The sequence below is a fragment of the Pseudopodoces humilis genome, chromosome 8, assembly GCF_049639895.1.
Source record: "Pseudopodoces humilis isolate 2021_Gansu_Grassland_sample_001 chromosome 8, ASM4963989v1, whole genome shotgun sequence".
Classification (NCBI taxonomy): domain Eukaryota; kingdom Metazoa; phylum Chordata; class Aves; order Passeriformes; family Paridae; genus Pseudopodoces; species Pseudopodoces humilis.
In genome coordinates, this window is record NC_142207.1 from 3,337,203 (window position 1) to 3,362,801 (window position 25,599).

Sequence of the window (25,599 nt, forward strand, 5' to 3'; positions counted from 1 at the left end):
TGAAGTTCAGCCCCACGCGTTACCCGTCCACGCTGTCTCTCTGCTCATCCAGCTACTTCCAAGAAAGAGCAGAGCCAAGAAAAGAGCCCATCTCACCCCTGATCCATATCTGTGAACAAAACAGATAGACTGTAAGATCTCAGCACGTTCGGCTGATTTTTTTTTTTTTCATCAGATTTAGCTGACTATTCAAATAACCTGGATGAGTGCTGAAATGAAAGGGAGGGGAGAGGAAAAAAAAAAAAAAAAAAAAGCCCCAAAAGAAACGCGTGAAGGATAAAAATAAAACCGCACCAAAACAAGCCAGGAGCTTATTTGCAGTACCCGAACAGAGTTTAGTTTCTAGGCTTTATGTTAGGGTAAGTTTTCCCCGGCGCAAGAGCCCGGAGCGGGGCTGGCCCCGGACGGAGCGGGCAGGATGCGGCCCTGGCCGGGCGGGCGAGCGGGGGGACCCCGCCGGGGGGGGACCGGAGGGGGGGACCCGCCCGGGGATCCCGCCCGAGGATGGGAGAAGCGGCAGGGATCCAGCCTGGGGGCAGGGGATCCGGCGGGATCCTGCTGGGGAGGGGGCGGGGGATTCCGCCTGGGGGAGGGAAAGGATGCGGCGGGGGGACACCGGGGCAGGGATGCGCCTCGGGGAGGGGGGTGAGCGGGGATGCGCCCCGGGGGTGGCAGGGATGCGGGCTGGGCGCGGGGGGAGGGCAGGGTTCCATCGGCGGGGCAGGGGGCTGCAGCCCCCGGGGGGGTGGGATGCGGGGCGCTGAGTTTCCGCGGGGCGCGGAGCGGCGCGGAGCGGAGCGGCGGGGCGGGGGGCGGGCGCGGGGCGGGGGGCGGGCGGGAGGAGGTGGAATTGCATTTCTGCCGCTAAAGCGTTCGCGGAGACTTCAAGGTATAATCTATCCCAGATCCTTTCCCAGAGAGAAACTTGGCGATCACGTTTCCACATGATGCTCACGTTTGGTGCTCTCCAATTATCCCTCCCCACAAAGATAGGTGGCGTGTGTTGCAGGGTCTCTCCTCTCGCTCGTACAGAAAAGAAAAAGAAAAAAATGTCATTAGAAGAGGCGTAACACGTCAGTCCGTCCCCAGGTTTGTGTTTCCTGGAGTGGCAGAAAGAGATCAGTCCTAACCTGCCCAGCAGGAATAACGGTCCTTCCGACAACTCTTTGCAAGGCTTTTTACAATTTCTCCAGGAGCTGCATCTCCCTTCACCTTTTCTCCTCCACTTCGCGGCTTCTTCATGCTTTTTCTTCTCACCATTTCTGGCCAAAACTACAAACAAGACTTCGCAGGTAGGTTTGGAATTTAATTCCATTTTCTCTCCTTTTTTCTTTTCCTCTTCTCTTTTTTTTTTTTTTCCTCACACCACCTCACGCATCAGCGGGCTTATTTCATTTCGAGAGTATTTTAATTTTTCTGGATTGTTTATACTTGGGGCGAAAATTTAATTTTTTAATTTTTTTTTTTTTAATCTTTTTAACCGAAACATGAAGTCACTCCAGCACTGCTCCAGGAAGGGGTGAGCAGTTTCGGGGTGCACGGGGCTGTGCCACCACCACCCCTGCTCCCCTTACCTGTCAGCCAGGTAGGGGAAGTGCTTTTTAAAACGCAGCAGCAAAAGTTTTAGTGTTAGGAAAGGACTTCGTCCTCCTGCAAAAAAAAAACAAAAAAACCAACAACAAAAAAAACAACCCTGTAACATCCCCCCACCCACCTCCTGCTCTTTTTTATTTCAGGTTTTACATCTGAGCTCTGAAAGTTTGCAGGTACCTGTTAATGCTTTGCATGCCCTGAGCATGCAGAGCCAGCCCGGCCGGGCACCGCTGGAGCCCCAGCCCCGGGCAGGGCTCCCCAGCAAAGGATGTGTTTCCCCAAACAGAAAGTTTTGCTGTTTTGTCTGCTCAGTTGGTTTCATTTCTATATTTTATTTTGTGAAGCTGGGTGAAGTAACACCTTAGCTTCTGGGAGCCTAAAGCAAGAAGTGAAAGTACAGACTGGAACTTAAAAGTCGTTCACCAAAAGGAAAAAAAAATAAAAATAAAATTAATACATATTTTTAAAAGCTTACCGGTCCTCTGGGAAGAAAAGTGTTCTCTAAATTTGCAGGTTTAAAATTATTGATAACTTTTTACGGGAGGCTGGAGAGTAGGGAAGGGAGTGAAATGCATTTAAAACAATTCACCATTGGTCGTTTTGCACTGAAACGCCAATTGCCGAGGCAGGCTGAGGGTCCGGGCTCGCCTCGGTGCCTGTCCTCCCTCTCCGCTGTATCTCCTCTCCTGGCAGATCTGCCGCGGTGATGCCACCACTGCCCACCCCAGCCCCGGGAATAACTGGCAAATACTAAAGTTTCTAGCACATTTCTCAGCCTCTTCTTTGCTTAGCCACCTTCATCCACATCCACAGAGCCACCCATTCCCTCTGTCCAGGCGGAATCCCAGGCAGGAGAGTGTGAGTAAACACGCTGACCCCACACACACTCTCTCAGTCTTCCCATCCTCTTACCTGCTTGGAGATTTATTATTTTTTATTTATAGCCAAGCAGGTTTTATAACAGTAAACGCCTGAGGAGAGAGTTCAGGCAGAATAAAAAGACCCAACAGCAGCACACTTCCCTGCTCAGTCCTGGTGTGAAGCTCCAGCAAAGTAAAAAGACACAAGGGAGGGGAAAGATAAAAAGGGAGGAAAAAAAAAATCTCATTCTGTTTAAAATGTATGTATATATATGTTGAAATTGTTGAGTCAGGTAATAATTTTTTAGGTTTTATGTAAAACTCCCAGTGCAGGAGAAGACAATAGATGCGAAGGCGAGGGGGCATCCTGCTCAGGAGAGCAAGGGTTAATTGCCCTTGTTTTACAGTTTGCATCTGTTACATCTTTTATAGCCCCCTGTTTAAACTAATCCTCAAGTCAAAGCATCTTTAAAGCTACAGCATCTTCCTCGAGATGGACTGAGTTTCAGGAGCGTTCTTGCAGCAAACCAAACGCTCCTGCCCCTCTCTCCCTTTGACAGATAGAGCCTCCAGCCCAGCCCGGGCACACAGGCACACACAGTAGGTCTAAAAGTTTACAAGTTGCTTTTATTTATTTTTTTTTTCCTTAAAAACAAAAAAACAAAACCCAACTGAAAGGCTGAAAACTCTGACAGCGGTAGTTTTGATTTCTGTTTCTTTTCTGGGAAGGAAAAAAAAAAATGACACTCTGAAGCTTTGTTTAACTAAGGGGCAGGGGAAACCCTGAATATTGTCAAACTGACTAAAAAGGTGACAGAGGTTTATAATTACACTCCTCGTTGTTAGGGGGAGGGGGAGGTATCCGTGCTGATCTTTACCCCAAAAGGACAGGGGAGAGCCATGTTTCCCTCTCCTCTTATCACTTTGCTGGAGTGTACTTTGGGGGGAAATAAAAATGAAGGCAGAAGGGTAGGATTCCGCGTGAAAAGAAGTTCTAGTGTCAAATTAAAGTACTTTTAGGAGGAAATGGTCCGCCTAGCATTGAGTCAAACAGCCTACTGTAAAAGCTGTGCATTCCCTCATACGGTCATGAGTTATGACTCATTTGAGATGTAATTCTTGTCTCCCTCTCTCTCTCTCTCTCTCTCTGATCTGCTTTGCTGGTGCAACACACACACACGCAGGGAGGGAGACACACGCACACGCGCTCACACACACACACACACACACGCAGAGACACAAGAGAGAGAGGGAGAGAGAGAGAGAGAGAGAGAGAGAGGGAGCAGAAATAAATAAATAAATAAATATATAAATAAATAAAGAAGAAATCTGCCCGGCTGGGGAGAGAGGGGGAGCCCGCTCCGACCGCGTCCCACCTCCCCCGGCACGGCCAGCCTCGCCGTGTGCGTGGATGGGTTCTTTTTCGGGTGCAAACTGGGGTCCCCGTTGGCGCCCTGCGTTTAAATGGGACATCCCGATGCCCACATTGTCGCTGTGTTTGGTCGTTACATAGAGCCTGCGTGCTGCTGCTGCTGCCGCCGCCGCTGCTGCTGAATCAGGGAGTCGAGCCCATGCGAACTGCCATCTGATCCACTCTTATCAATGAAGCAGCAGATCATGGCGGATGGCCCCAGGTGTAAGAGGCGAAAACAAGCCAACCCCCGGAGGAAAAACGGTAAGACGGCCCCCCGGGAAAACTTTTCCGGCCGGCTCCGCCGCGGCCGCGGGGGGAAAGGCGGCGGCAGGACGGGGAGCGGGACGGGGAGGGGGGCACGGCAGCCCGGCAGCCCGGGGCTGGCCGCCCCCCGCCTCCCTGCGCGGCGTCCCGCGGAGCTGCGCGGAGCGGCGGCGGAGCGGAGGGACGCGGGGGGGCCGCGCTGGCGCCCCGCGCCGCCGCCGCCGCCGCCGCCCCAAAGTTTGTTGCGCGGGCGCGGAGGGGAGCGGGCGCTGCCCCCGTGGCCCGGAGCGGCGGGGCCGCTGCCCCGGGGCGGCGGAGGGGCGCCGGGGCCGGCCCGGCTCGCCCGGCGCTGCTCGCCGGGGTCGCTCCGGCGCTGTCAGTGCGGGCCGGGCCGGGGCGCGGAGCGGAGCGGGGCGGTGGGAGGCGCGGAGCGGCGCGGAACGAGCGGGGCGGGCGGCCCTGGGAAAAACACCCGGCAGCGTGAGAACCCCGAGGCGGGCTGGCACCGAGTTAGCGACTCTCTCTCTCTTTCTTTTTTTTTTTTTTTTTTCTTTTTTTTCTTTTTTTTTTCTTTTTTTTTTTTTTTATTGTTAGGGACTCGAAAATGAAACTTCCTCCTCCCTGATAATTAATAATACTAATGAGCTCGGTGCCCGATTGTCCGTCGCTGCCCTCTCCCCCGGTCCCCGCCGGCCGCGCAGGGCCGGGGCGCAGTGGGACGCGGTGTTCTGGGCTGATTTCACATTTGGCAGCTTTCACTGGTGTGGTGGGTCTCTCTTTCTCCGTCTCTCCCCGTCCCTCCCTTAGTTTCTTCCTTTCTCTCCCGGCTGATAGCCGCTTCCCCGCCGCCAGCCTCTCCCTCCCCTCCCGCAGCCCCTCCATGGCCATCCCGGCCCCACTTCCAACAACTTTCCTCTCGAGGAGCCGGAGGAAGGAAGATATTTGTGTGAACCTGAACCCATGCGCTTATAGCTCAGCTACTTCATTTAAGTGGAGAGGTGGAGGTGGAGGGGGACTGAAGGAGGAGGGGGACACACACAACAACAACAACAACAACAAAAAACACAAAGACGAGAGAATGTTGATTAGAAACAAATGATCCTGTCCCCCCTCCCCTTCCCTCTCTCTAGGTTGTGAGTGTGAGTGTGTGTGTGTGCGTGTGTGTGTCTTTTTCTTGTTGTGGTGGAGGCGTCGAGCCATATGGGGGAGTGATAGAGGAATTTTAGTCAGAAACTGTTCGTTATGTTACACTGGCTTTTCCCTTTGTGTTGTCTTTGATCTATTTGCTTGGCTTAGTATTACCAAAAAAAAAAAAAAAACAAACCCAAAAGAAAAAAACCTCAACTAAAATAATATATTCCGAGCAGCTTCCCAAGGATCCGTTCCTTGTTATCTTTTTTAAAGTCTCTCCCCCTCCACCACCACCCTTTACTCTTGTGTCTGTCATTATTTAAGGTGGTCCTCACAGAGGAGACCTCCCCTTCCCCTCATCTCTGGGTAATTTAGTAGACATTAAAATTACACGTAATGTTTCCCTCTCCTCTCTTGTGTTTCCTCTGTTCTTTTTATTAAATGTTGGTTATTGATTTTCTAAAATCAATGTCTGTTGTGGGGCTTTTTTCCCCTTACAAGTATCTAAAGCACGTTGCTGATCAACTGGATAACAAAAGCTTTGTGTCAAGTAGCCTTTTTTCTTATGTTAAACAGTCATTTTTGAGAGAAAAAGAGAATGAGATTTAAAGCAACGCATCCAGAAGTGCTCTTTTGCAGTAAAGAATATTCTGAGTGTTTGAGGGGGTTTTATTCTTCTTCCTCAGCCTCCTTGCTTTTCCAGGCAAGACTATTAGTTTAGCGTGTTAAACCCATCACATGCTCTCTGATGAGGGATGCATCTACGTGTGTAATATTTTCTCAACATGATTTGAGTCCTAAAAAAAACCCCACCACCACCCTTACCCTCCCCGCCAGAAAAAAAAAAAAAAAAAAAAAAAAAAAATGCTGGATGCCTCTGTTTGCCCAGGACACCAGGACCGTATCCTGGTAGTGCAGCCAAGTCTTTGGGAGCACGTATGGAGCGGGGTGGCAGATTCTGGTTGTTCCCATGCAAAAGGGTGTTTTCAGGGAGCTGCACTAACTTGGAAAAGCCACCACACTTGGGAGACGAAAGTTTAATTGCGATTTTTAAGGTAACCACTTAAAGATCCTGCGAACTTCAAGTGTGTGTGCACTGCCTATGCGAAGGGCTGAGTTCTCCCTTCAGTGTCTTGTTCTGGCCAAGACACGGGGTGGGAGGGGGGGGGGGAAGGAAATAATTCTCTACTTTCTGTCTGTCCCCTCTTTGTGATCCCTAATTTGTTTCTTTCATTCATTTCTGAGTGAGAAATTCCCTGGTTCTGAGGAGCAGGTAGAGCGAGGGTGGGTTTGGTTAGAGCATTTTTTTTTTTTCTTCATTTTCTCGAGAAGCACGTATCCAGTGCCTTTCCTGTTGGGAATTGCCTAGGATTTATCTGGACTGAGTGGGTTTTTCTTCTTTCCTGGAATCGTGGAAAAGATGTTACTTCTGAGCTTGTGTCTTTGCTGATAACACCAGAAACGGTGATGCTTATCGAACTCGGACAGAAATTCCTTAGAAACGCAGCAAAACCAAAATAAAATTTAAAAGCCACGGTAAAAAAAAAAAATGAAATAGATGGTGATGAAGGAAGCGAGAGGAGCGTTAGCGAATCCCAGACACATTACAGACGGGGACAAAACAGAATAATCCAACTAATGCCTCAGTGGGCTCCACGCCTGTGTGCGTGTATCTGCGTGTGTGCGGGGATGGGCAAGGCTCGGGATGAGATACCGGGGCTGGATAAAATTACAGCGGACCTAAATAGGGTAGAAAGGAAGCAGGCTCGGGATTTTCCAAGATAACGGGGTTGATGAGAGCTGCTGGAGTGGAGGAGAGGTGTGCGGGGGGGGAGGTGTGGGTTGAGAGAGGTGATGTGGAAATCAATGAGGGGTGAGCCCCCCGGGGAGGGGGGGCAGCGGGGAGGATGGGAAGGAGAGAACCCCGAAAGCGGAGCGGGGGGGGCGGGAGGTGCGGGAGCGGCAGCCCAGGAATGCGGCGGAGCTCCGGGAAGTTCAGTCAGATGATTCCCAGCGCCTGACTCACTTCGCGGCACTTTCACTCGGGAGAGAAGTGGCGGCAGAAGAGGAGGAGGAGGAGGAGGAGGAGGAAGAAGGAGGAGGAGGAGAGGGCAGCGAGCCCCCTTTCCGCACGGGCGCCCCGCGGAGGCGGGGGCTGTGCCGGCGGCCGCAGCGCCGGTGCGGAGCGGAGCGGAGCGGGGCCCGGCGGCAGCGCTGTCCGGCCGGCAGCCCTGCCCTGCCCTGCCATGCCTGATGAGCCGCCTCTCTCCGTGTTGTTGTGGTTTGGCGTTTGTTGGCTGAGGGTTTTCCCATCCCCCCCCCCCCCCCCCCCCCCCCCCCCCCCCCCCCCCCCCCCCTCCTCCTTTCCCCTCCCCTCCTCGAAAATCCAAAGTGAAATTAAAATCCCCGCGAAGGGGGGAGGAGGGGGGAAAGTTGTATCTAATTTACCCCAAAGTTTCAGTAAACAGCTCTCTTTGATTCCTTTGCCACCTCGCTTCCAGTTGTAAAGAAAAGGGAGAAAGTTCAATGCTTTCAGGGCATCTGATCCAAGAACACAGACCAAACAAGCAGAGACGATTAGACTTGCTCAGAGCCTTTCCCAAAAAGATACCCACACACCCTCCTTCCAGGGATGCGGGAAGGGGGAAAAACCTCCTTCACTTCTCACTTGAAAAAGAAGGGGGGGGGGGGAAAGAAAAAAGAAAAAAAAAAAGAAAAAAATAGGCAAGCCTGCTTGCTGCCTTTAGTGAGTGGGAAGTGAGTCTTGTCTTCCCTGCCTGGAGAAGTTTGGAGGCAGCTAGACTGAGGCTGGGGTGTGAGGAGGCAGCTGTTCCCTGTGCAGCCCAGGTGGCAGCGGGCAGAGCGGGCACCCGGAGCGCTCCTGTGGCCGGGCAGCTCCCCAGGGCCGGGAATCCGTTGCGAGGAGATTACTCCGGGACTTGGCTCGCTGGGTAGAGAGACAAATGTACTGCTACCACCTCCAGAAAAAGCACCTGGAGATAGGTATTAAAAATTAATGCCATAAATGCGAGTGGCCAGGGCGTAACGATTATCCAGCCACATTTTCTCGGTGCAGATTCATGTCCAGGCTGAGCTGTGACATGGAGCAGGGGAGGTTGTTTTCTGTGTCAAGTCGGATCTATTTATTTTCTTCCGAGTTTCGAGAAACCCAGCGAATTTGGAGATTAGTGCCTGATTTACTGTTTGCCATTTGTGACCATTCGGTACTTACTGGTTCTGCTTACTGCACATGCTTTGCAAGGAAACTTTTGGGGGAATTTCTAATTGCTGCAAGGAAATGCGTTTGATGGCTTGGAAAAGGCGTATTTGAAAAAGAAAAAAAAATGATAAGAAAACCATTACAAGTTAATTATCAATAATTATACATAGCCAACTGCTCAAGGTAGGGGAAATATATGGGAGACTGAGATGCAAGCTCTCAGGACAGGCTGGTAATATACCCCAAGAAAAATGTGTGTCTCCCTTTAGAGTGGAAAGAAGGGTGTTGATTCTTTTACAGCAGCCCCACATTCATTCCAAGAAATAGGAAATTCTTCGCCTCACAACAGTTTTTGGCATCTGCATTATCCCAGTGCTTTTAAGGTGCATTTTCTCCTCTGTGAAAGAGAACTCTTTGTCCTTTTTTTCTCCAAGACCATGGCTTCCCAAGGTAGACACTATTTTGTGCCTGTCACTTAGAAAGGGAGTGCAGGTTTGCAGTGCTCACAGACAATTGATTGTCTGCCCTAATGTGTTTCATTTACATGTTTATAACGTCAATAGTGCTGGGGTGTCCACTGTACCATTCATTCCAGCATTCCCACAAGGGTGCAATTGTCTGAATGGCCAAGTCAGACACCTTTTTGATTGCTCTTTAGTTGTCTTTTTAGAGTATAGAGAAAAAGGAGAGAAATCTGTGGTGCAGAAACACTAGTTGAAAATATTTCAGAATTAAACGTCACCATTAAAGCAGATGTGAGCATTAGGCAAACAATATATTTTAACTAAGGTTCTGAAGGTGGAAACAAATTCAGAATAGCGGAGCTGGTTAGTGCACACGACATGCAGTCCTTTCCCTTAAATTTTGGGGGCTTTTAAAAAATCATCTGTCGTTTTCATTTTCATTTCAGCCCCTGTAAATGAAGCCACCTCCTAACTCTTTGTATGCTTAACTGTAATTTGCTATATTTTTCCTGCATATTTACATATCTCTGTTTATGCCAACAGCGTCAGCTAACCACTGGGAAACTCTATTGAGAGAATAACTAGGCTGGGAGAAGTAGAGACTTAAAAAAATAGTAAGATCCAAATATTTCTTCATCAAGTGGTGTTTTTTTGGTGAATAAAACGACAATGCCTAGACTTTTCCTTTGCAGCAGTTTAACTTACAGAGCTGTGCCCCAACTCCTTACGCCTCCGACCACCATCCTCTTGCGCTGCGAGCTTGCAGCAAAGTGTTTCGAGGAGTTTCCAAGTCAATGAAAGATCACTTTTGAAGGTGTGCTGTGCTGTTTTGATATGCCACGCTGTCCTTTATCACCCGGAGTGGCTTCTGAGGGAGGCAAGAAACGCTTGCTCGTGGTTAGGAACAGAATAAATGAGGCACGCAGCTTGTTGGGACTCATGGAGAGGTGCATGTGTGCAAGTGCCTGCACTTCTGCGTGCTGTGCTCTACAGGGGGAAATGGGATGCAGAGGTGTGCTTAGAAATAAGCGCTCACATTTCAGGTTAGACTCATCTCCCCCTGAAAAGGGTGCTGAGCCCAGCAGCTACAATTAATGCAAGTCGACCTGCTCCATCCGTGATCATAAGGGCAAAGAGCACTAAGTCCTGTAGTTTCTGCTCTGGAGGTAAAGCGAGGGAAAACTTTTCTTTTTTCCTTCTCTATATAATTTTTGTGGTAATTTTTTTTTTAAAAAAAAACGCCTATTTGTGGAGAGATTTTTTTTTTCCATTTTTTTTTCCCCCTTTTTTTTTTGTGCCTAACAGGGAAGACACAGTAGATGCACCGTTAGCTGAACCCCTGACACGGCGGTCTTTTGAATGCCTTAGGTATGATTTCACTTTCGCTCACATCAATGCTGACCTGAATGCCTTTCATATCTGATCCGCTGTGTCTCTCCCAGTAAACATCCCCTGAGGGGAGAACAAAGAAAGGAGCTCTTCTTCTTCTTAATCACAATTCAGCCCATTCACCGCCGGCAGGCTACATTTGCATTCTGCAACAGAAAGCCAAGATGAAAAGAAAAAAAAAAAAAAAAAAAAAAAAGAGAGTGAGAAGAAGGGGGGAAAAAGCAGAAGGGTGGAGGCTGAGTAAAATAACTTAGGTGTTTGTAGCTGTTTGTTGGGCTTCCCCTAGTTACAAGCCTTATATAGATCCTGCTCTACCCAGCCTTGGCTCTTCTGACAGGCAGATAGTGTTACAAGATGGCATGCCTGTACTATTCATGGCCACTCGCTCTAACACTTGAGGTAGAAAGTGTCAGAGAGGGATCAAATTCTACTCTGAGAAGTCTGTTATAGTTAGGGTCAGGTGTGTGTACTCTCAGCTCTTGACTGCTGCCTATTATTTTGTTTTAATTACTATTATTGTTTACTCACCATGACCTTGGGGATGGGGGTGGCAGGGGGTGAGGCAGATTTGGCGGGGCAAAATCGCCCTTTCCCCAGTTGAAATGTAATTTTTTTTTTTTTTTTAAATTTCTACCTCTTTTTTTTTTTTTTTTTTTTTCTTTTTTTAATTATTATTCTTTTTTTGTGGAGTGTCGGGCTGGGTGCCGCTGCGGCTGGCCGGGCCGGGGGCCGCGGCGGTGGCCGCGGTGGTGGCGGTGGCGGTGGCGGGGGTGTCCCCGGGCTGGCGGCCGGCCCGGGCTGCCCCGACCCGCCGGGGAAAAGCAGCGACTCAGCGAATCCTCGGCCGCACCAGAAAATGCGCACGGAGGAGGAGGAGGAGGTGGAGGAGAAGGAGGAGGAAGGCGAGATTTGTGGAAGTTTCTGTAGCCGGGCTCCCTCGTGGGGTTTTGTAGTCACGTTCATGTGCATTTTCCGGCTGTCCCCCCATCCCTGTGTGTGTCCCCCCGCCCATATCTGCCTGTTTGTTTGTTTCTCAGAAGCTCTTCTGTGCTTTTAATCAGACAGTTTTGTAGAAAAATATTGAGGTCTTTGGTCGTAGCCACTTTTTTCTCACCAAGAGAAGGTTATTTATAACTGGATCCTGCTTACTGAGAAGTATTTAAGCCCTTTCAGGCAGAGCTGTCAAAATTTCCTGTGTTGTTTGCCTCTATTTGCAACATGTAAAAAGTAATATGCAGTTGCTGGTGTTGGAATAACCGGGGTAGTGCAGAAATCTCAAGTGACAAGTTTTCAACTACACTATCTCCTGCCGACCAAACTGTCATTTTTATTTTTTTTTTTTCCCAGAAACCACTTTTAAGATCCTAACAGGTTTTTGGTCTTTTTCCCCCCACCATCAGCAAATAGATTAAACGTGCTAAAGCAACTTCGAGGGGGAAGAACAGTTTGAACAATGAGAAACGGGAGGGATGTCTTATTTTCCTGTAGCTGCTATGGCAGATTTCACTCATAAGGAGCACACTAACCGAGATGTTACCAGTTGAACAGAGGCATGTGACACAGATTCCTGATTTTTTCCCAGAAGATTTACAGAATTTACAAAAAGAGATTATCTCTACACCTTCCACCCTCCTAACCACCCCCATGACCCAAGCAATGGAGGATTTAGGCAGATTTACTTCAGTAAACACCTTTGGACACTTGGGGAAAAGTAGGAGTCTGTTTGCAAAAGCAGGCTTTTGTTAAGTGAGGTGCTGGATAATGCTTTACCAAGCAGCTGTGATATTAACCTACCCAGTAATGCTGGAAAGAGCCTTAACTCCTTCTGCACTCGGGGGCCCTGCAGGTGCTGGGCCTGGAGTGGGGGCACTGGGCTGTTTGGGGGGGACAAGCGAGGAGGTGGCACTGCTGAAGCCACAGCAGCCGCTCAGCCTGACACATCTTTGGCTTGGTGGCAGCTGAAGCTTTCGGGATCAATCCATCAGAGACAAGGGCTGGGGAGAGTTGGAGGCATGGACAGGAGAGGGCTGCTCCAGCCTATGGGGCTTTACCTGTGTGCGTGCCCCCTCAGATGGAACATCACCCAAAGCCTCTCTAGGAACGCTCCCAAGCACTGCTAAGCCAGGAAGGTCAATTTAGGATTCGAATTCGAGCAGCAGAATAGCTGAGAAGTTCCGCCGGCAAACCTGTACGAGTGGCTCCCCGTGAACTCCCATGGTTCCCAGGAAAGCCAACAGCTTTCTGGGAGCTTCTCATTCCCAAAAGTGAACTTTTTTTTTTGGCTGCTTTCTGCTCTTTTCTGAGCTGTTAGGAGCAGGAGCTAATAAGTTATTTATTTTTGCTGGGCAGAAAAATAACTTTCCAGGTGTTTCTTTTTTTAGTTAGAATAAGTTTGCTTCATTTGAGGATTTTTGTTGTTGAGAGCTCTTTTTTTCTTCTTTTTTTTTTTTTTTTTTTTAAAGTGTAGGTGTCAATGCTAGAGCAGCCACAAATGTGTGAGAAAGCAAAGGGTATGAGACATGACAGAATTAAAGGTGTTTGCTATGTTGTTACCCGTGTGTCAAGCTGCAAGCTCCCTTTGTCACAGCCTCCTGGAGATTTGATAGTGCGGATCCGCTTGCCTTCCAAGTGATACAGCAGTTTCTGACTGGGGGGGGGTTTAATGGTGGCGTGGTTGTTGCTATTCCATTTGCCTCCCCAAGTGCATTTAAACACCTCCACATGGCACACACCCCATTACTCCCACCTTACACAAGGGTGCTGTGCTCTCGAGCACCAGGACAGCAGCCATAGCATTACAGACTCTGGCATGGGGCGTCGTTTGGCAGGAATGTCATCTGCCAAATCATCCCATAATTACGTTTTATGTTATTTGTATGAATGACCAAGCATGCAGTATTCCTTTTGAAATCAAAGGAAGGCTTAAAATGCGTTTTTGAATACTTTCAGACCATGGTCAGGTCACAGTTTGGGAGTTGAATTAAACTGATCTCATTTGTGATCTAATTGAGGTTGGCAACAACCTTAGCAGTAGCAATAACATACAAATACAAATCAAAGAGCAGAATTCAGCAAATCAGATCTTTTGCTTGAATCCTGCCTGGGAGTTATTCTCCGACTGCCAACAGAGAAGTTAAACTTTGTCCTGCTTCTCAGCGGCAGTGCGAGCCTTGCATATTTTTCGGGTCTGACAGGAAAGTTGGGTCGGAGGGATGGGGACACAAAGGCGAGAAGGGAGCTGGTGCCTCCCCGGACAGGAGTGAGGCACGGCGACTCGTCACGTATGTTTCTGGAGAGCCCAGTGGCAGAAGGCGCAGGAGGCGTAACGGGGGAATATGGTTAGGAAGGGCTAGGAAGAGGAATAGGTGGCTGCAAACAGATTATTCCAAGCGGAAAGTCGAGGCAGCTCCCTTATCTTTACATCTATCGCTGCGGATTCCAGGAATGTAATTACCAGCGTGGTTGCGAATTGTTGACAAATTTCCCCGGCTCTGTCGGGAGCGGCTGTGGCGAGCGGCGGGTCTGCGGCGGCGGCCGGGCCGGCAGCGGCCCCGATGTGCGGGCTCTGTGCGGGCAGAGGGGCTCGGGGCGGCCCCGGGGCGGAGCGGGGAGGCTCCCCCTGGCCAGGGCATCCCCGCCGGGCTCAGGCGGGCTCCCGGCTCACAGTCCCCCCGCCCCGAGCCGGGATGCTGCGGATCGCATCCCCGGGGACTCCCCCTCCTCCGGAGCCGCCCGGGGATCTCCGCGGCCGCCCCGCAGGTTGGGGAGCTCGGCGGGGCACAGGCCGAGAGCCGCCGCCCCCGGGGAGCATCCCCCGCTCCGGCCCCCGAGCGGAGCGGGCTGGAGGCGCTGCGCTGGGGCGGGGGCGTGCGGAGCAGCCTCGCTCCCCCCGGCCGGCCCCGGGGCAGAGGTGTGAACCGCCTCTGTGGGGCGGGGGACGGGGCACACACCCCCGCAGTGCCGGCGCTGCCGAGAGAAGCGCTCCGGGCCGAGGTGCGAACCCCTCCCGGGATGCCGCTCCCGGGATGCTGGGTGGGTCCCCCGAGCCCCCCTCGGCCCCGGCCGGGCTCCCGCGGTGGCGCAGCCCCAAACTTCGTTCCCAGGAGGGAGGGAGCGGAGGGGAGGCGGCTCAGCGCTGCCTGCGCTCCTCCCGGCTCTGGGGTTTCAAGTGTGTCCTCAACTCCCCCCCCCACCACCCCCCTCCCCTCCTCCGGGTCATTATTTTCTTTGACTAAAACCTGTTTACTCGCCTCTTTGTTTTTTGACGTTAAACGAGTTTCCATCTCCTACTCCTGCGGATCTCTAAGAAATAGATAAACCATTATATTTCCCCCTTCCCCCCTCCCGCTCGTATTTTAAAGCAGCGATCCTGACAGCAGTACTATTATTGCACTTTATGTTTTAGTGGATGTTTGCTGTTGCTAGTTACAGCAACACTTATCATAAGACAGCAAGAAAAGAGTAGTCCCTGGTAATTAAAGTAATGAAATATTCATTTACTCTACCTTTTCAGTAGTCTCACAAATTAGGCTGCTACATTTAATGCCTGCACTGCCTCTGTTTTTATTATAATGGCAGCTTTCGCATCTGCAATTAGGACTAATTCTGACAGTTACAATTTCTGAGGGATGGTAAACAGTGAACGAGATGTGCAGCAGTGGTATTACACGTGAAAAGCCCTTGTCTCTTTAACCTTGTTGTTTTTTTTTCTCGCAGAGGTTACCTTTTCCCGATGGTGCAAAATCGACTTGACATAACTGTTCATCAGTTTCAGGGTTTTCCCTGGAGGTATTTGCATCAAATCAGCCCAGTCAAGCTTCAAGTTGAAATTGGCAGCCCAGAAACTGACAGGGTAGGGACTGGGAAAGAGACAGCTAAAGTGCAGGCAGCGAGCTGACAGCAGCGGCGGGCAGGCAGGGGGAGAGGGCTCCGCACCCGGGGCTGCCGCCCCCCGCTCCCCCCGGCCACCCCCGGCCCCCCGGTCCCACCCGGAGCCGCCGCCGAGGGGCCGAGCGCTGGGAGCCCGCCCCGGGGCCGCGGGGAGGCCGGCTGGGGAGGGGGGAGGTGTGTCAAAACCCCCAGAAATTGGGAGGGGGAAAAAAAGTGTTGGGAAAAAGAAGTGCCGAGCTGAAGTTGCTGGCGCTAACAAGCTTATTTTGCTGCGGTTCTTTACGGAGCGAGGTTTTGCACTAGGGCTGTTAAGAGAAGTGATGGAGAAGGTTGTTAATACCAATGAAAACATATTTTGATCAGCTAAAAAAAAAAACAAAAACAAAAAAAAAAAACAACCCAGAGAGACATTCATCTGCAAAGATAATTGCATTAGAATCAAAACAAACATTTCCTTGAATATGTTATTTCATTTATCCTCTCACAGAGAGGAGGGGGTCTCCAAGCAGGACAAGGTAAAAATTAATTTTTAATAGATTTTTTGGACAAATTGGGATCGTTCCCTGTGACACCCCCTCCCACCTGGAAAGAGTTTTACTTATTTGTAAATAATTCCAAATCTGATGTAGTGTGGAAGGGAGCAGCACACCAAGGAAGAGACAACACCACCAAGACCCATCCTCTCCTTAGAGGTGAAAAAGAGCAAAACTGTGTTACTTTCCTGAGGAAGAAAGCTGACAATATATATTTTTTTCTCCCCAAATATATATCTGTAGTCTTCACCAGATGATTAAAAATCCCTCTCACTTTTCCTACCAGACTTGTGCTAAAGTAAGCCTTGCTTTCAAACAGTTTTTCAGCTGTGTGTGTGACAGGCATTGGCTGATCTGCTGATGCCCATTCGACAGGCACTGTTGAGCTAAAGTGGTGTGACGGCACAGTTTTGTTAAGCTGTGAACAAAGGGCTGGAGATGCCTCGCTGGCATCATCCATGTGCATATTGGCCTTGTCACAGTTTTGCTTGATTTAATGCTCTGTTTATTCCTAGATATTAGAACTTAAATTCCAAACAATATGTTTTCATATACTACACACAAACTTTATTTTAAAAGCTTTTGCTCCCGAGAACCGCAGATTCGTTTGTCTGCCCAACATCCGTGCGGCAAATGCTCAAAACGTAGCTCCCAGAAAAATAGGTGGCCGGTAGCCTCTTAACTGTTATCCAGTTAAAAAATGGGATTTCAGTTTTAAAAAGTCTTAGAAGGGTAAAAGATTTATTTCTTCTTTGATCATTTGTTGAGAGTTGTTATTTATTTCAACAGTGGATTTTCTTATAAGCTCCTAAGGAGAGGTTACCCCGTGTGCAGGCAGGGCGCGGGATGGACTTTTCCAGTGCCATATCATCCCAGGGGTGTTGCTGGGATAAAAGCAATGTCTTACAAATACCTGTAAGCATAGTCAGGGGACTACTGACAGGCAGAAAGACAGCTGGGTTAGTGGAAGGGAGCAGGAAACCGGATTAAGATTAGAATATATATCTCTATGTTCATTAGGTGGCCACAACTTTGTATCTCAGCAGTTCATCAAGAGAAAATGTGGGCATGTGGAGCTATATTTAGTCTTGGTTCTCTTCTCTTTGAGATGCCGCAGGCTTTATCTGGAGAAAGTTTTGGGGGATTTTTTCTCCCCTTCCTCGTCGCCTTTCTAAACTCCCTTCAGGTTTGCTGCAAGTGTTTGCTAAGAGATTAGTTAGGCAGCTTCCATGGCGGAGGTAGCCCTGGGAGGCAGCTCGTTGCTGGGAGGAATGCTCAGTAGGTCAGTGCGTGAAGATAGAAGGAGCTGCCCAACTGAGGCCAGGGATCAGGTATTTTCCTCTTTGTCTCCTACCAGAGACAAAGTGCTTATGGAAAGGTTTGTGGTGAGACATCAAATCCCAGCAGGAGCACAGATGTTCCCACTTTTACAGGCTTACCAATGAACATTTCAGCTTAAACAAGTTTATGGAATAAAAGATTTATTTCTTTTTCCCTAGTAGATGCAGCATCTTAGTTGGACTGTGCAAATATTTTTTCGCTCCAGCCACTCAGGGTCCTTTGGTCCAGGGCACAGGGCTGTGAGTGGGGATGGGAGAGAGGGAAGGAGGGGGCGGAGGGAGCGCTCAGCAAAATGAAAGTATTCCTTCTCCAAACAGTACAGTCTAGAGCCTAAATCTGAAATTGAATCTGCTGAGCAAAACCTGTACAATTTTTCTACCTGCCCTCAGTCTGCTTCCTTTCAGGGATGACAGTTTTACTAACTGAAATGAATGGGCTCTCTCGCTCCGGTACCTTTCCTCAGTGCGCGTTTACATCGAGTACTTCAAACACAGAGCTGGGTGATATATGTAGGGGGACAGCTTGCACAGAATAAGCTTTAATGGTTAATTTTTGTATAGCTTTATAAATGAAAGGGACTTAAACCTACTAGCAGTATAGATCACAAGACCTTATGTGGTCTATTCTTCTCTAGATGCACAAGAGATTTACGTGCCTAAGTCCCATAAGAGTTAATGGGAGTTACGCATGTAAATCTCTTCCACAGTGAGATAATAGACCCTTTTATGTATGGATAGCTGGATTCTTACAAAAATCACCTACTGAACAGTAGACTTTATGTCCTGCCCTCTTAACAAATATTTATAAAGCAAGCAGGCCAGCAGATGAGACCAGGAGCCCCCCAAGTTGCCTCCAGATCAGAGAGACCCCTGTGCTCCCATGGAGACAGTCTCGGGTCTGCCTCGTCCCCATCCTTCCTGGTCTCAGTGCACTGTGGGTGACATTGCTGGTCTGGTTGGGATGTGGTCTCACCGAGGCTGTTGTGGTGTCTCACTTCTTGGCCAGTCCTGCTTGGTGGAGGCTTCTTGCTCTGTGCATTGCACAGGAGACTGGGAGGGTGAGAGCTGCCACCTCTCTTCTGTAAATGTCAGGGTGCACCTTCCCTGTGTCCCTGCCCCTCAATCCACCTCTGCTGGGGGATTTACAGCCCCAAAGTGGGAGACCCCTCAGCAGGACCATCCCAGGTCACTGGTAGAGCACAGTGGTGGTGACACTGTGTCCCAAAGCCCAGGTGCTGCTAGTGCTGCACATCTGCTCCCTTCCCGCTCCGGTGCGGCCTCGCTCTCTGGGAAAGCCGGCAGGCTTTGCCTCCAATGGGAACGGTCTCGCGCTTCTCCGTGGGGATATATATATATAACTTGGCTGATCTGTATCTGCCAGCCATGAGTCAGATCGAGATCTTTTCCCCCTGTAACACGTAGCTGGAGATAGCCGGTGCCACAGCACACGCGTGTCAGGAACGATCCCCGCGTTTTGCGAGCCGCGGCTCTTTTTGCCATCATTGTTTCTTTCCATCACTCGCCTGCTCCTTCCCGATAGCGATCTGAGGGAGTTGGGCAAGCTGCAGACTTGCCAACCCTCAGCTCCCAGGCCTGGCAGAGCACATTCTGAAAAAAATAAAAAGCAACCAACCCTCTAACCCTTGCACTGTGAGGCTATCAGATTAAATCCAAGGGTTTCTACCAGCGGCAGGATGGGAAAAGCCCATTGTTTGTTGATTATCGTATCATCAGCCGCGGCTGATACGAGGATGCTCAAGGAAAACACACTTCGGTTACAGTTGATTTTCAGATTCCAAAATGGTGCTGCAAAGTCTGTGCATGCCTAATTATATTTTATGCTAGGCTGTGCGATACAAAATGTATGCTGCAGCAATCAGTGAGTTAACAGTATCAATCAATTTGTAAACAGATGAAGTCACTCATTCCCAAACTGGTTTTCCAAAAACAATTACTAAATTACAATAGAAAAAAATTGTACAGTTACTGTATTTGTGTGCTGTGTTACAATCAACATACCAGGGAAACAAAACAATTTAATGCAGAAAAATCATCATTCATCTATATTATAATTGCTTCTTTTTCACATCTACAGGGCGGTTAATTAAAATTGTGATTAAATGCGGTCGCGCTGCCTAAGATGTCTTGCCCAAAACAGGTGGTACAGAATTTAAAAGTAAAAAAAATGTAATTAGCATTGGAAATTGAGAAATTGCCTGTAAGAATCAGTGTTAATTTCAGTCAGTGATGAGGTAATTTATAAATGAATGCAGTGGAGGCTGTGCAAATGCACAATTGCCTTCCTGCCTATTCTTAGCATTCTCAGCATGCAGGTGAAAATGTTTTCAAAATATTGAGGTAATTTGAAAATCAATCCGTGCATTCCGTATCTTTCTTCCTCCCCAGTCGCAGCAAACGCTGAACGAATGCTGCCAGAGATGGCACAATGCATCAGTTCTGCACTTTTTGGGGAGTGATATTCTGTGTGTCGTGGCATCAGTTGGAGTTTAGCTACACCAAATGTTTGGCTAAGATCCTTTACAAAGGCCAAAAATGTTGATTGAAGTCCCTGGTAATCCCAAATGTCTTCAGCTCCGGTGTGTGTTTAAACGATGTGGTATCAAAAAAAAGTAACAGCAACCTGCAGCGAGTTGAAATAGTGCAGCAGAGATACCACGAAATAAAAGAGATGCTAATACAGCACGGAAATCATAATGATTTCTTGTTTAAAATTAGTACAGCGCACTCGAAAAGCCTCGGTAGTACTGATGCATTCTGTAGGAACTCTCTTTTTCAACATGCATTTCAAATTTCCTCCTGCAACCATGAAAGAATTGTTAACTAGGTTATGCATACAGAGATTTTCCCTGAGATGAACTTTGTTTATCGGCATTTTGGTGCTTTCTCCTAAAGTTTCAGCTAGCAAATGAGAAATGCTAATTCCTAACAACAACAAAAAAATACAACCTGCAGATACAAAAAGCTGGAGGCAAACCTGACAACAAACAGATATTAAAGATTTAAAATCTTCTTGACAGTCAAAAAAAAAAATAATCCAAGGCACACATTGCTGGAATTGACATTTCCATGATTTGAACAGTCCTCGTCCCCCTTCTTCTCAACTCCACAGAGAGCCCTGGCTTAGTTGTCCCCCCCATCCATTTAAAAATAACTCAGACTTTCGATAATGTGGATTGCTGGGCTGGAATATGGGAAAGCAGTTGGAGTTTTTGAGCAGGGTCTTACAGGTGTTGGTATCAGGTTGCTGTAAAACACGAGCACAGTGGCTTTTGAGCAGAACATGCTTTAATTAAAGCAAACTGGTCTTCCTGCAGAAAGCCTGATCTACCCATGTAATTTAACTATTGAAGCCCTTTCTATTAATTTTTCCTTGACATATAATAATGAACTTTTCTTCTGGCTGACACTTGGTTGTAGATTTTTTTTTTCCTTCCTTTTGATAAGCCCTGTGTACTTCAGAGGCAATTTTGATGCTATTTAATTTACTCATACAAAAACCCCTGCGAAGGGATTAGGCCCATGAAGGGACAAGGGGAAGGCCACTCCATGCTGGTCCATGCTGGGATGCTGAGAGGAGGCTGCAGCCCGGCTGGGCAGAGGATGTGGGGGGATATGTGGTGGGATGCTCTCCTGGCCCTGTGCTGGCCGAGCTGGGGAAGGTGAGTGCGGCATCAAGTGCTCTCCTGCAAGTCAATTAACCTCACCATGCTCCTTTTCCCCATCTATGAGACTGGGAAATACTGCTGAACTCATTCACAGGGCTTCTGCAGAGCTTAATATTTCCAAAGCACTCTGCCATTCTGTGGGACTGAGGAAAAGCAAGTATCATCCGTTGTTTCGTCAGAGGGCGAGCGGATGCCAAGGAATTTGTCTGAGAAAATTACAAATGTATGTTCCTAATAACCAGAATCTCAGAGTTTATTATATGATTGGTTATTCTAATTTAGAGGATGATATTGCTTTTAACTGCCCCCTCTCTCCCCAGTTTTCTGCCACTGAATATAAAGAAGTGAAGAGTAATCACTGAAGCAATGATGATTATTGACTGAAAGGTATTTTACAATGTGAGCTCTGTTATGTGGAGCTTAGCAGCAGCTGCACTGGTGCATTTGAGCTCCTTATTTTGGTATAGGGGTTCTAAAAATACATCAAAATCCCAGTGGACTGGCATAGGTGCAAATCCCGACCTGACTGAAGTTGATGGGCATACCTGGGTGACTCTTTGGGGACAAGGAACAGCAAAGCAGGGTTTGAAACCTATGGTTGGTTTTAGTGGAAAACTGCAGGATCAAGTTGGTTTGGAAATTCAGGCTCGTCAAACCAAGCTTAAGTTTGGGCTTTTTCTTCTCTGTCATGTGTGAACTCAAAGGAAAGCAGTAGTTCAGGTACTGCTCTGCTGCCATATGCCAGTCCTCAACTTCAGCCACATCTTTTTGGGTCTGAGTTTTCTGGGCCTGTTCCCATGAGGAAAGACCAAATGCCATGAGAAACATGAGCAGGATTTGGCCCTGAACAGGCAGAGCGTACTACTGGATAAACTGAGCCATGGCCATTGTAGTGGTGGGGAAGTGCAGCGAAGGAAAAGTAGCTTCGTGGATTCCTAAAATAGAAAGTAAACGTAAATATTTCTACTTTGCATGTCAGATTTCAATCACTTCTCAAAACAACTGAGCTTCTTGATTTAATTAATTATGGCTCCTTTTTTTTTCTTTTTTTCTTTTCTTTTTTTTTTTGTTTTTTTTTCCTTTTTTCGTGTGTGTGTGTGTGTGTGTGTGTCTTTGGAAAGAGCCAAATGAAAATATCCTCTTTGTTTCCCCTTTGGAACTACTGGAGCTTTCCTCGAGTTTTAACTCTTCCGCCACCCCAACACCCCCAGCCTTCGTTTTTCTATGCTCATCTTACCGCTGCTGTCCCATGGCAAGCCCCAAAGCCTGGAACATTTTGTAACAACTATGTGACAAATTGTTGGGCTTTTATTCACGTTGGACATCTTTTGCCAGGACTGCTTGTTGTTTTTTCTGTTTGGCTGTGTCATGGGACCAAAGGTGGCTGCTTTTGTGCAGCATGTCAAATCTGGTTAACATGCAGCCATTTATCTTTAAAACCCACTCCTGCACAATGGCAGGGGTGTATTGGGCCACTTGTATGGGCTCCAAGCATCAAACATATATCTATACACTAAATTTTTTCTCTGCCATCCTCTCTATATGTGTGGATGCACCTCGGGCTGAGGCACTGCGGTGAGCAGGTCATGCAGCAGACAGGATGTTTCATAATTTTGGGAACCTTTTAGAGACAAATTGTACAGGGCAAGTGTAGTGTAACTGAACTGCTGGTTGCCCAGTGAAGTGTAGAAAATCAGATACAGCACAGCCTGAAAGAATGAAACGAGAATTCATATCTATGTATGTACACGGTACTTTATAAACAATTCATATACAGAGAAAAACACATTTATTCTCTTTTTCTCTGCTTATATTTGAGGATTGTGCATGGGGTGTGTGTGTATAAATGTGTTTCTGTGCATGGCATATATTCATACAAATAATATGCCACAGGATATGGGAATAGTTGTATGTGTGATGCATTTATATGCATAAGTGGTAGGTTTTCAGGTTAATGCCTGCTTGACTCTCTGTGTGTGTGTGTGTGTAAATGATGGAAAGGTGCTCAGCAAGATGAAAAGATGAATTATCCTAGAAATAAAATAAAAAAGCCCCAAACTTCCACAGCAAAGTTTGCTGCTTGCTTGTTTGTGGGTGTTTTTCTAATGTTTAAGTCACGCAGAAACACTTCTGATGAACGTGATTTCCTTATAGATATGGCAATAATTATCAAATAAAGAAGCTGAGGAAGAAATGGGAAAGTTTGATTCACCAGGAAAATGGGGGCTGGCTGCTCAGTCTTGGTGCTTTTTTGCAGTTGAAGCATTTGAGATAGCAGGACTCAATGTTTTTTTAATGATTTGCTGTGTTGTGTAATAATTATACATATAGTGCAGTGAGGTTACTTGGAGGAACACCGCACTATGTACGGGTTTTTTTTGAGTAAAGGACCCAGGAGATTGCTTTTCACTTTGAAAACAATCCCTAATATCAGGAAAATGCTCTGTTTGTTTATGCGTACATAATGCAAGTTTGTCCGCCTGGGAACTGCAGCAAATGGGAGAAGTATGCATGGATTTCACAGGTAACAGGATTACGTGGGCACATAATTGATCCATTTGGAGAAAAAAATGACAGTGCTCTAAAGATGCCTAGGCTTTGGAGATGGAGTTTATGAAACAGGCATTTGTAAATTCAAAGGAATCAATATGTCAATTTTATTACATCTCAGGACCAGCTGGGCATTAAAGGAGCAGTAGCCTTTTTAAAATTGCAGCTGCGTATTCTTGCATTGTGTACCTTTCTTAAAAGGCTTTGAATTTCAGAAAATGTACTTTTAGCAGCGCTTTGCACCTTTTCAGTGACTGGTCTGCATGGACAAAAAAAAGACACAAAACATTACATTGTGTCAGTTTTCCTCTTAAGCCTCGATTGGTAAAAACTGCCAGGCTTCAATTATACCATGCAAAATTCTTACTAATAAATATACACATGGAAGGAGGCAAATGCCTGTTCCTATCCCAGAAGTTGAAAAAAATATTTGAGGTTTTACATCGAGGGCTCAGCACATGTTGCAGGGGCAGCATTATAACATGAGGTACCTGAAAGCATCCATTAAATATTGCACGTGAAATATGGTCTGAATCATTGTAAAATGATATCTTCTCTTCCTTCTCAGTAGAGTTTAAACCCTCAGATGATTAAATTTAGTGAAAAGCTTAGGTTGTTGTTTTTGTTTTTTTTTTCCAGAGGACAGCAGTCTTCAGCAGTTCAGATTTGGAAATGCAACTTTTCACACAAATTTGCAGTGCAGCATGGAGGGAGATGTTGAATGGAATTTGGGTTGCAGCAGTGGTTGGTGCCCATAGGCTCTCAGGGCCACCCCAAAGAGACTCTGAATCCCAAAGATGCATTCTCAAAGAATTTATAGTTTTGCCTTTGGAGAGCAGGTTATCCAAGGAACAATTGAGGCTTCCCAGAATATGTTGCACACTCCTCTACCTGAAAGGCATTTGAGGTTGTGTTGGTAAAATCCATGCATGTCTCAAGCTTTCAGTAGATATCAGGTTGTGTTCTCTCCTTTGCTTGCTGGTGGTGTTGTTATGGACCTGATGGCTACAGCTATTCTGCAACTCCAAAATTATTATAAACAATGCCAAAAAAAAATCACTGATTTGGGGTACCAGTCTCTGGACAACTCCAGTGCTTCCACGCATCTGAAAATACATTTGAAAATATTTGAGTCTTTGAGTCCAAAGAAAGAGGTACCTGGGATTAATAACTACTGCTCCCTGAGACTTCTCTGCCTTCTCAGTTTCTCTTTTATCATGACCCTCTCTGATCTTCTATAATGTTCCTCCATCTCCTTTTGCACAGCTTCTTTTTATTTGAGCTCACACTTTTCAGGTCAGCCTGGCTACAGACAAGGTCTCTCTGTGGTGCTCCAAACTGCACAGTAATTCTACTTTTTCTTGCTTGAGGATCTCTGCTTTCCACAAGGTATGGTTACAGTCTTTCTCTGGTGGTCTGCTAACATTTAACCATGTAGATGTAAATTAAATGATGGGGATCATGCCATAAATGAGCTTATTATCATCAGAGAGTCACAGGACCATCTAATGGTTTGGGTTGGAAGGGACCACAAAGATCATCTAATTCTATCCAATGTATATAGTAGGTGGAGTATTCTATATACTTATATCCTATTATAGCTCCCTCTCCCCTCAACAGAAGTATGAAGTGAGTATGAAGGAGCAAAAAAGTCACATTTTCCCTGAAAGAGTATGGGAAAGTAGACACAAACAATACCAGATGGTTAAGCAGTGTTTTGTGGTCATACACTTAGCATGAATTAAAACTTCATCGTGAATGATGTACCTTTAAAACCTTTTTTTAAAAATATTCATGTACTAAGGAAGACATAGAAAAAGAAGTTCACAGTGTTTTCATAGAAAGTTTTGGCATCATAGAAAATACAGATGACCTTCTGCCAAGCAGTGATTCTCAGAACTGATGTGAATTCACATAAATTGAGTGGATGGAAACTACACAAACTCAATAGATAGGAGTTTATGAATCTTTAGAAGTAAGACTTCCTTTCAGTGTAGCTTTGCCTGAATGCTTGGGTGTAAAAGGTGTGATGCTGGACAGGGTTTGGAGCAACCTGGTCTACTGGAAGGTGTCCCTGCCCATGGCAGGGGTTTGGAACTGGATGATCTTTAAGGTCCCTTCCCACCCAAACCATTGCATGATTCTATGTACACACCTTGTTCATCTCAGCCCTCCACTAGTGATAACTGCTCTAAATTCACATTTTCCAAGCCCCACTGCAATCTTCACTCAAAAGATGTCATCCCCTTTCATGGTCGCTAAAGA

At 47.3% G+C, this 25,599-nt stretch overlaps 1 protein-coding gene across 3 annotated transcripts in view; it reads left to right on the forward strand.

Moving 5' to 3' along the window:
• The first annotated feature begins 863 nt into the window (after positions 1-863).
• The window catches only part of ZEB2 (zinc finger E-box binding homeobox 2), a 114,658-nt gene continuing 89,922 nt past the window's right edge, over positions 864-25,599 (forward strand). The window contains exons 1-3 of one of the 3 annotated variants that reach the window (XM_014249415.2): positions 864-1,089; positions 1,194-1,292; positions 3,967-4,128. In XM_014249415.2, the coding sequence (XP_014104890.2) occupies positions 4,056-4,128 (73 nt within the window). In that variant the 5' untranslated portion in view covers positions 864-1,089; positions 1,194-1,292; positions 3,967-4,055. Of the gene's footprint in view, positions 1,293-3,590; positions 4,129-25,599 lie in introns of those variants that run through there. The other 2 variants (XM_088058709.1, XM_088058710.1) reach the window with 2 other exon arrangements.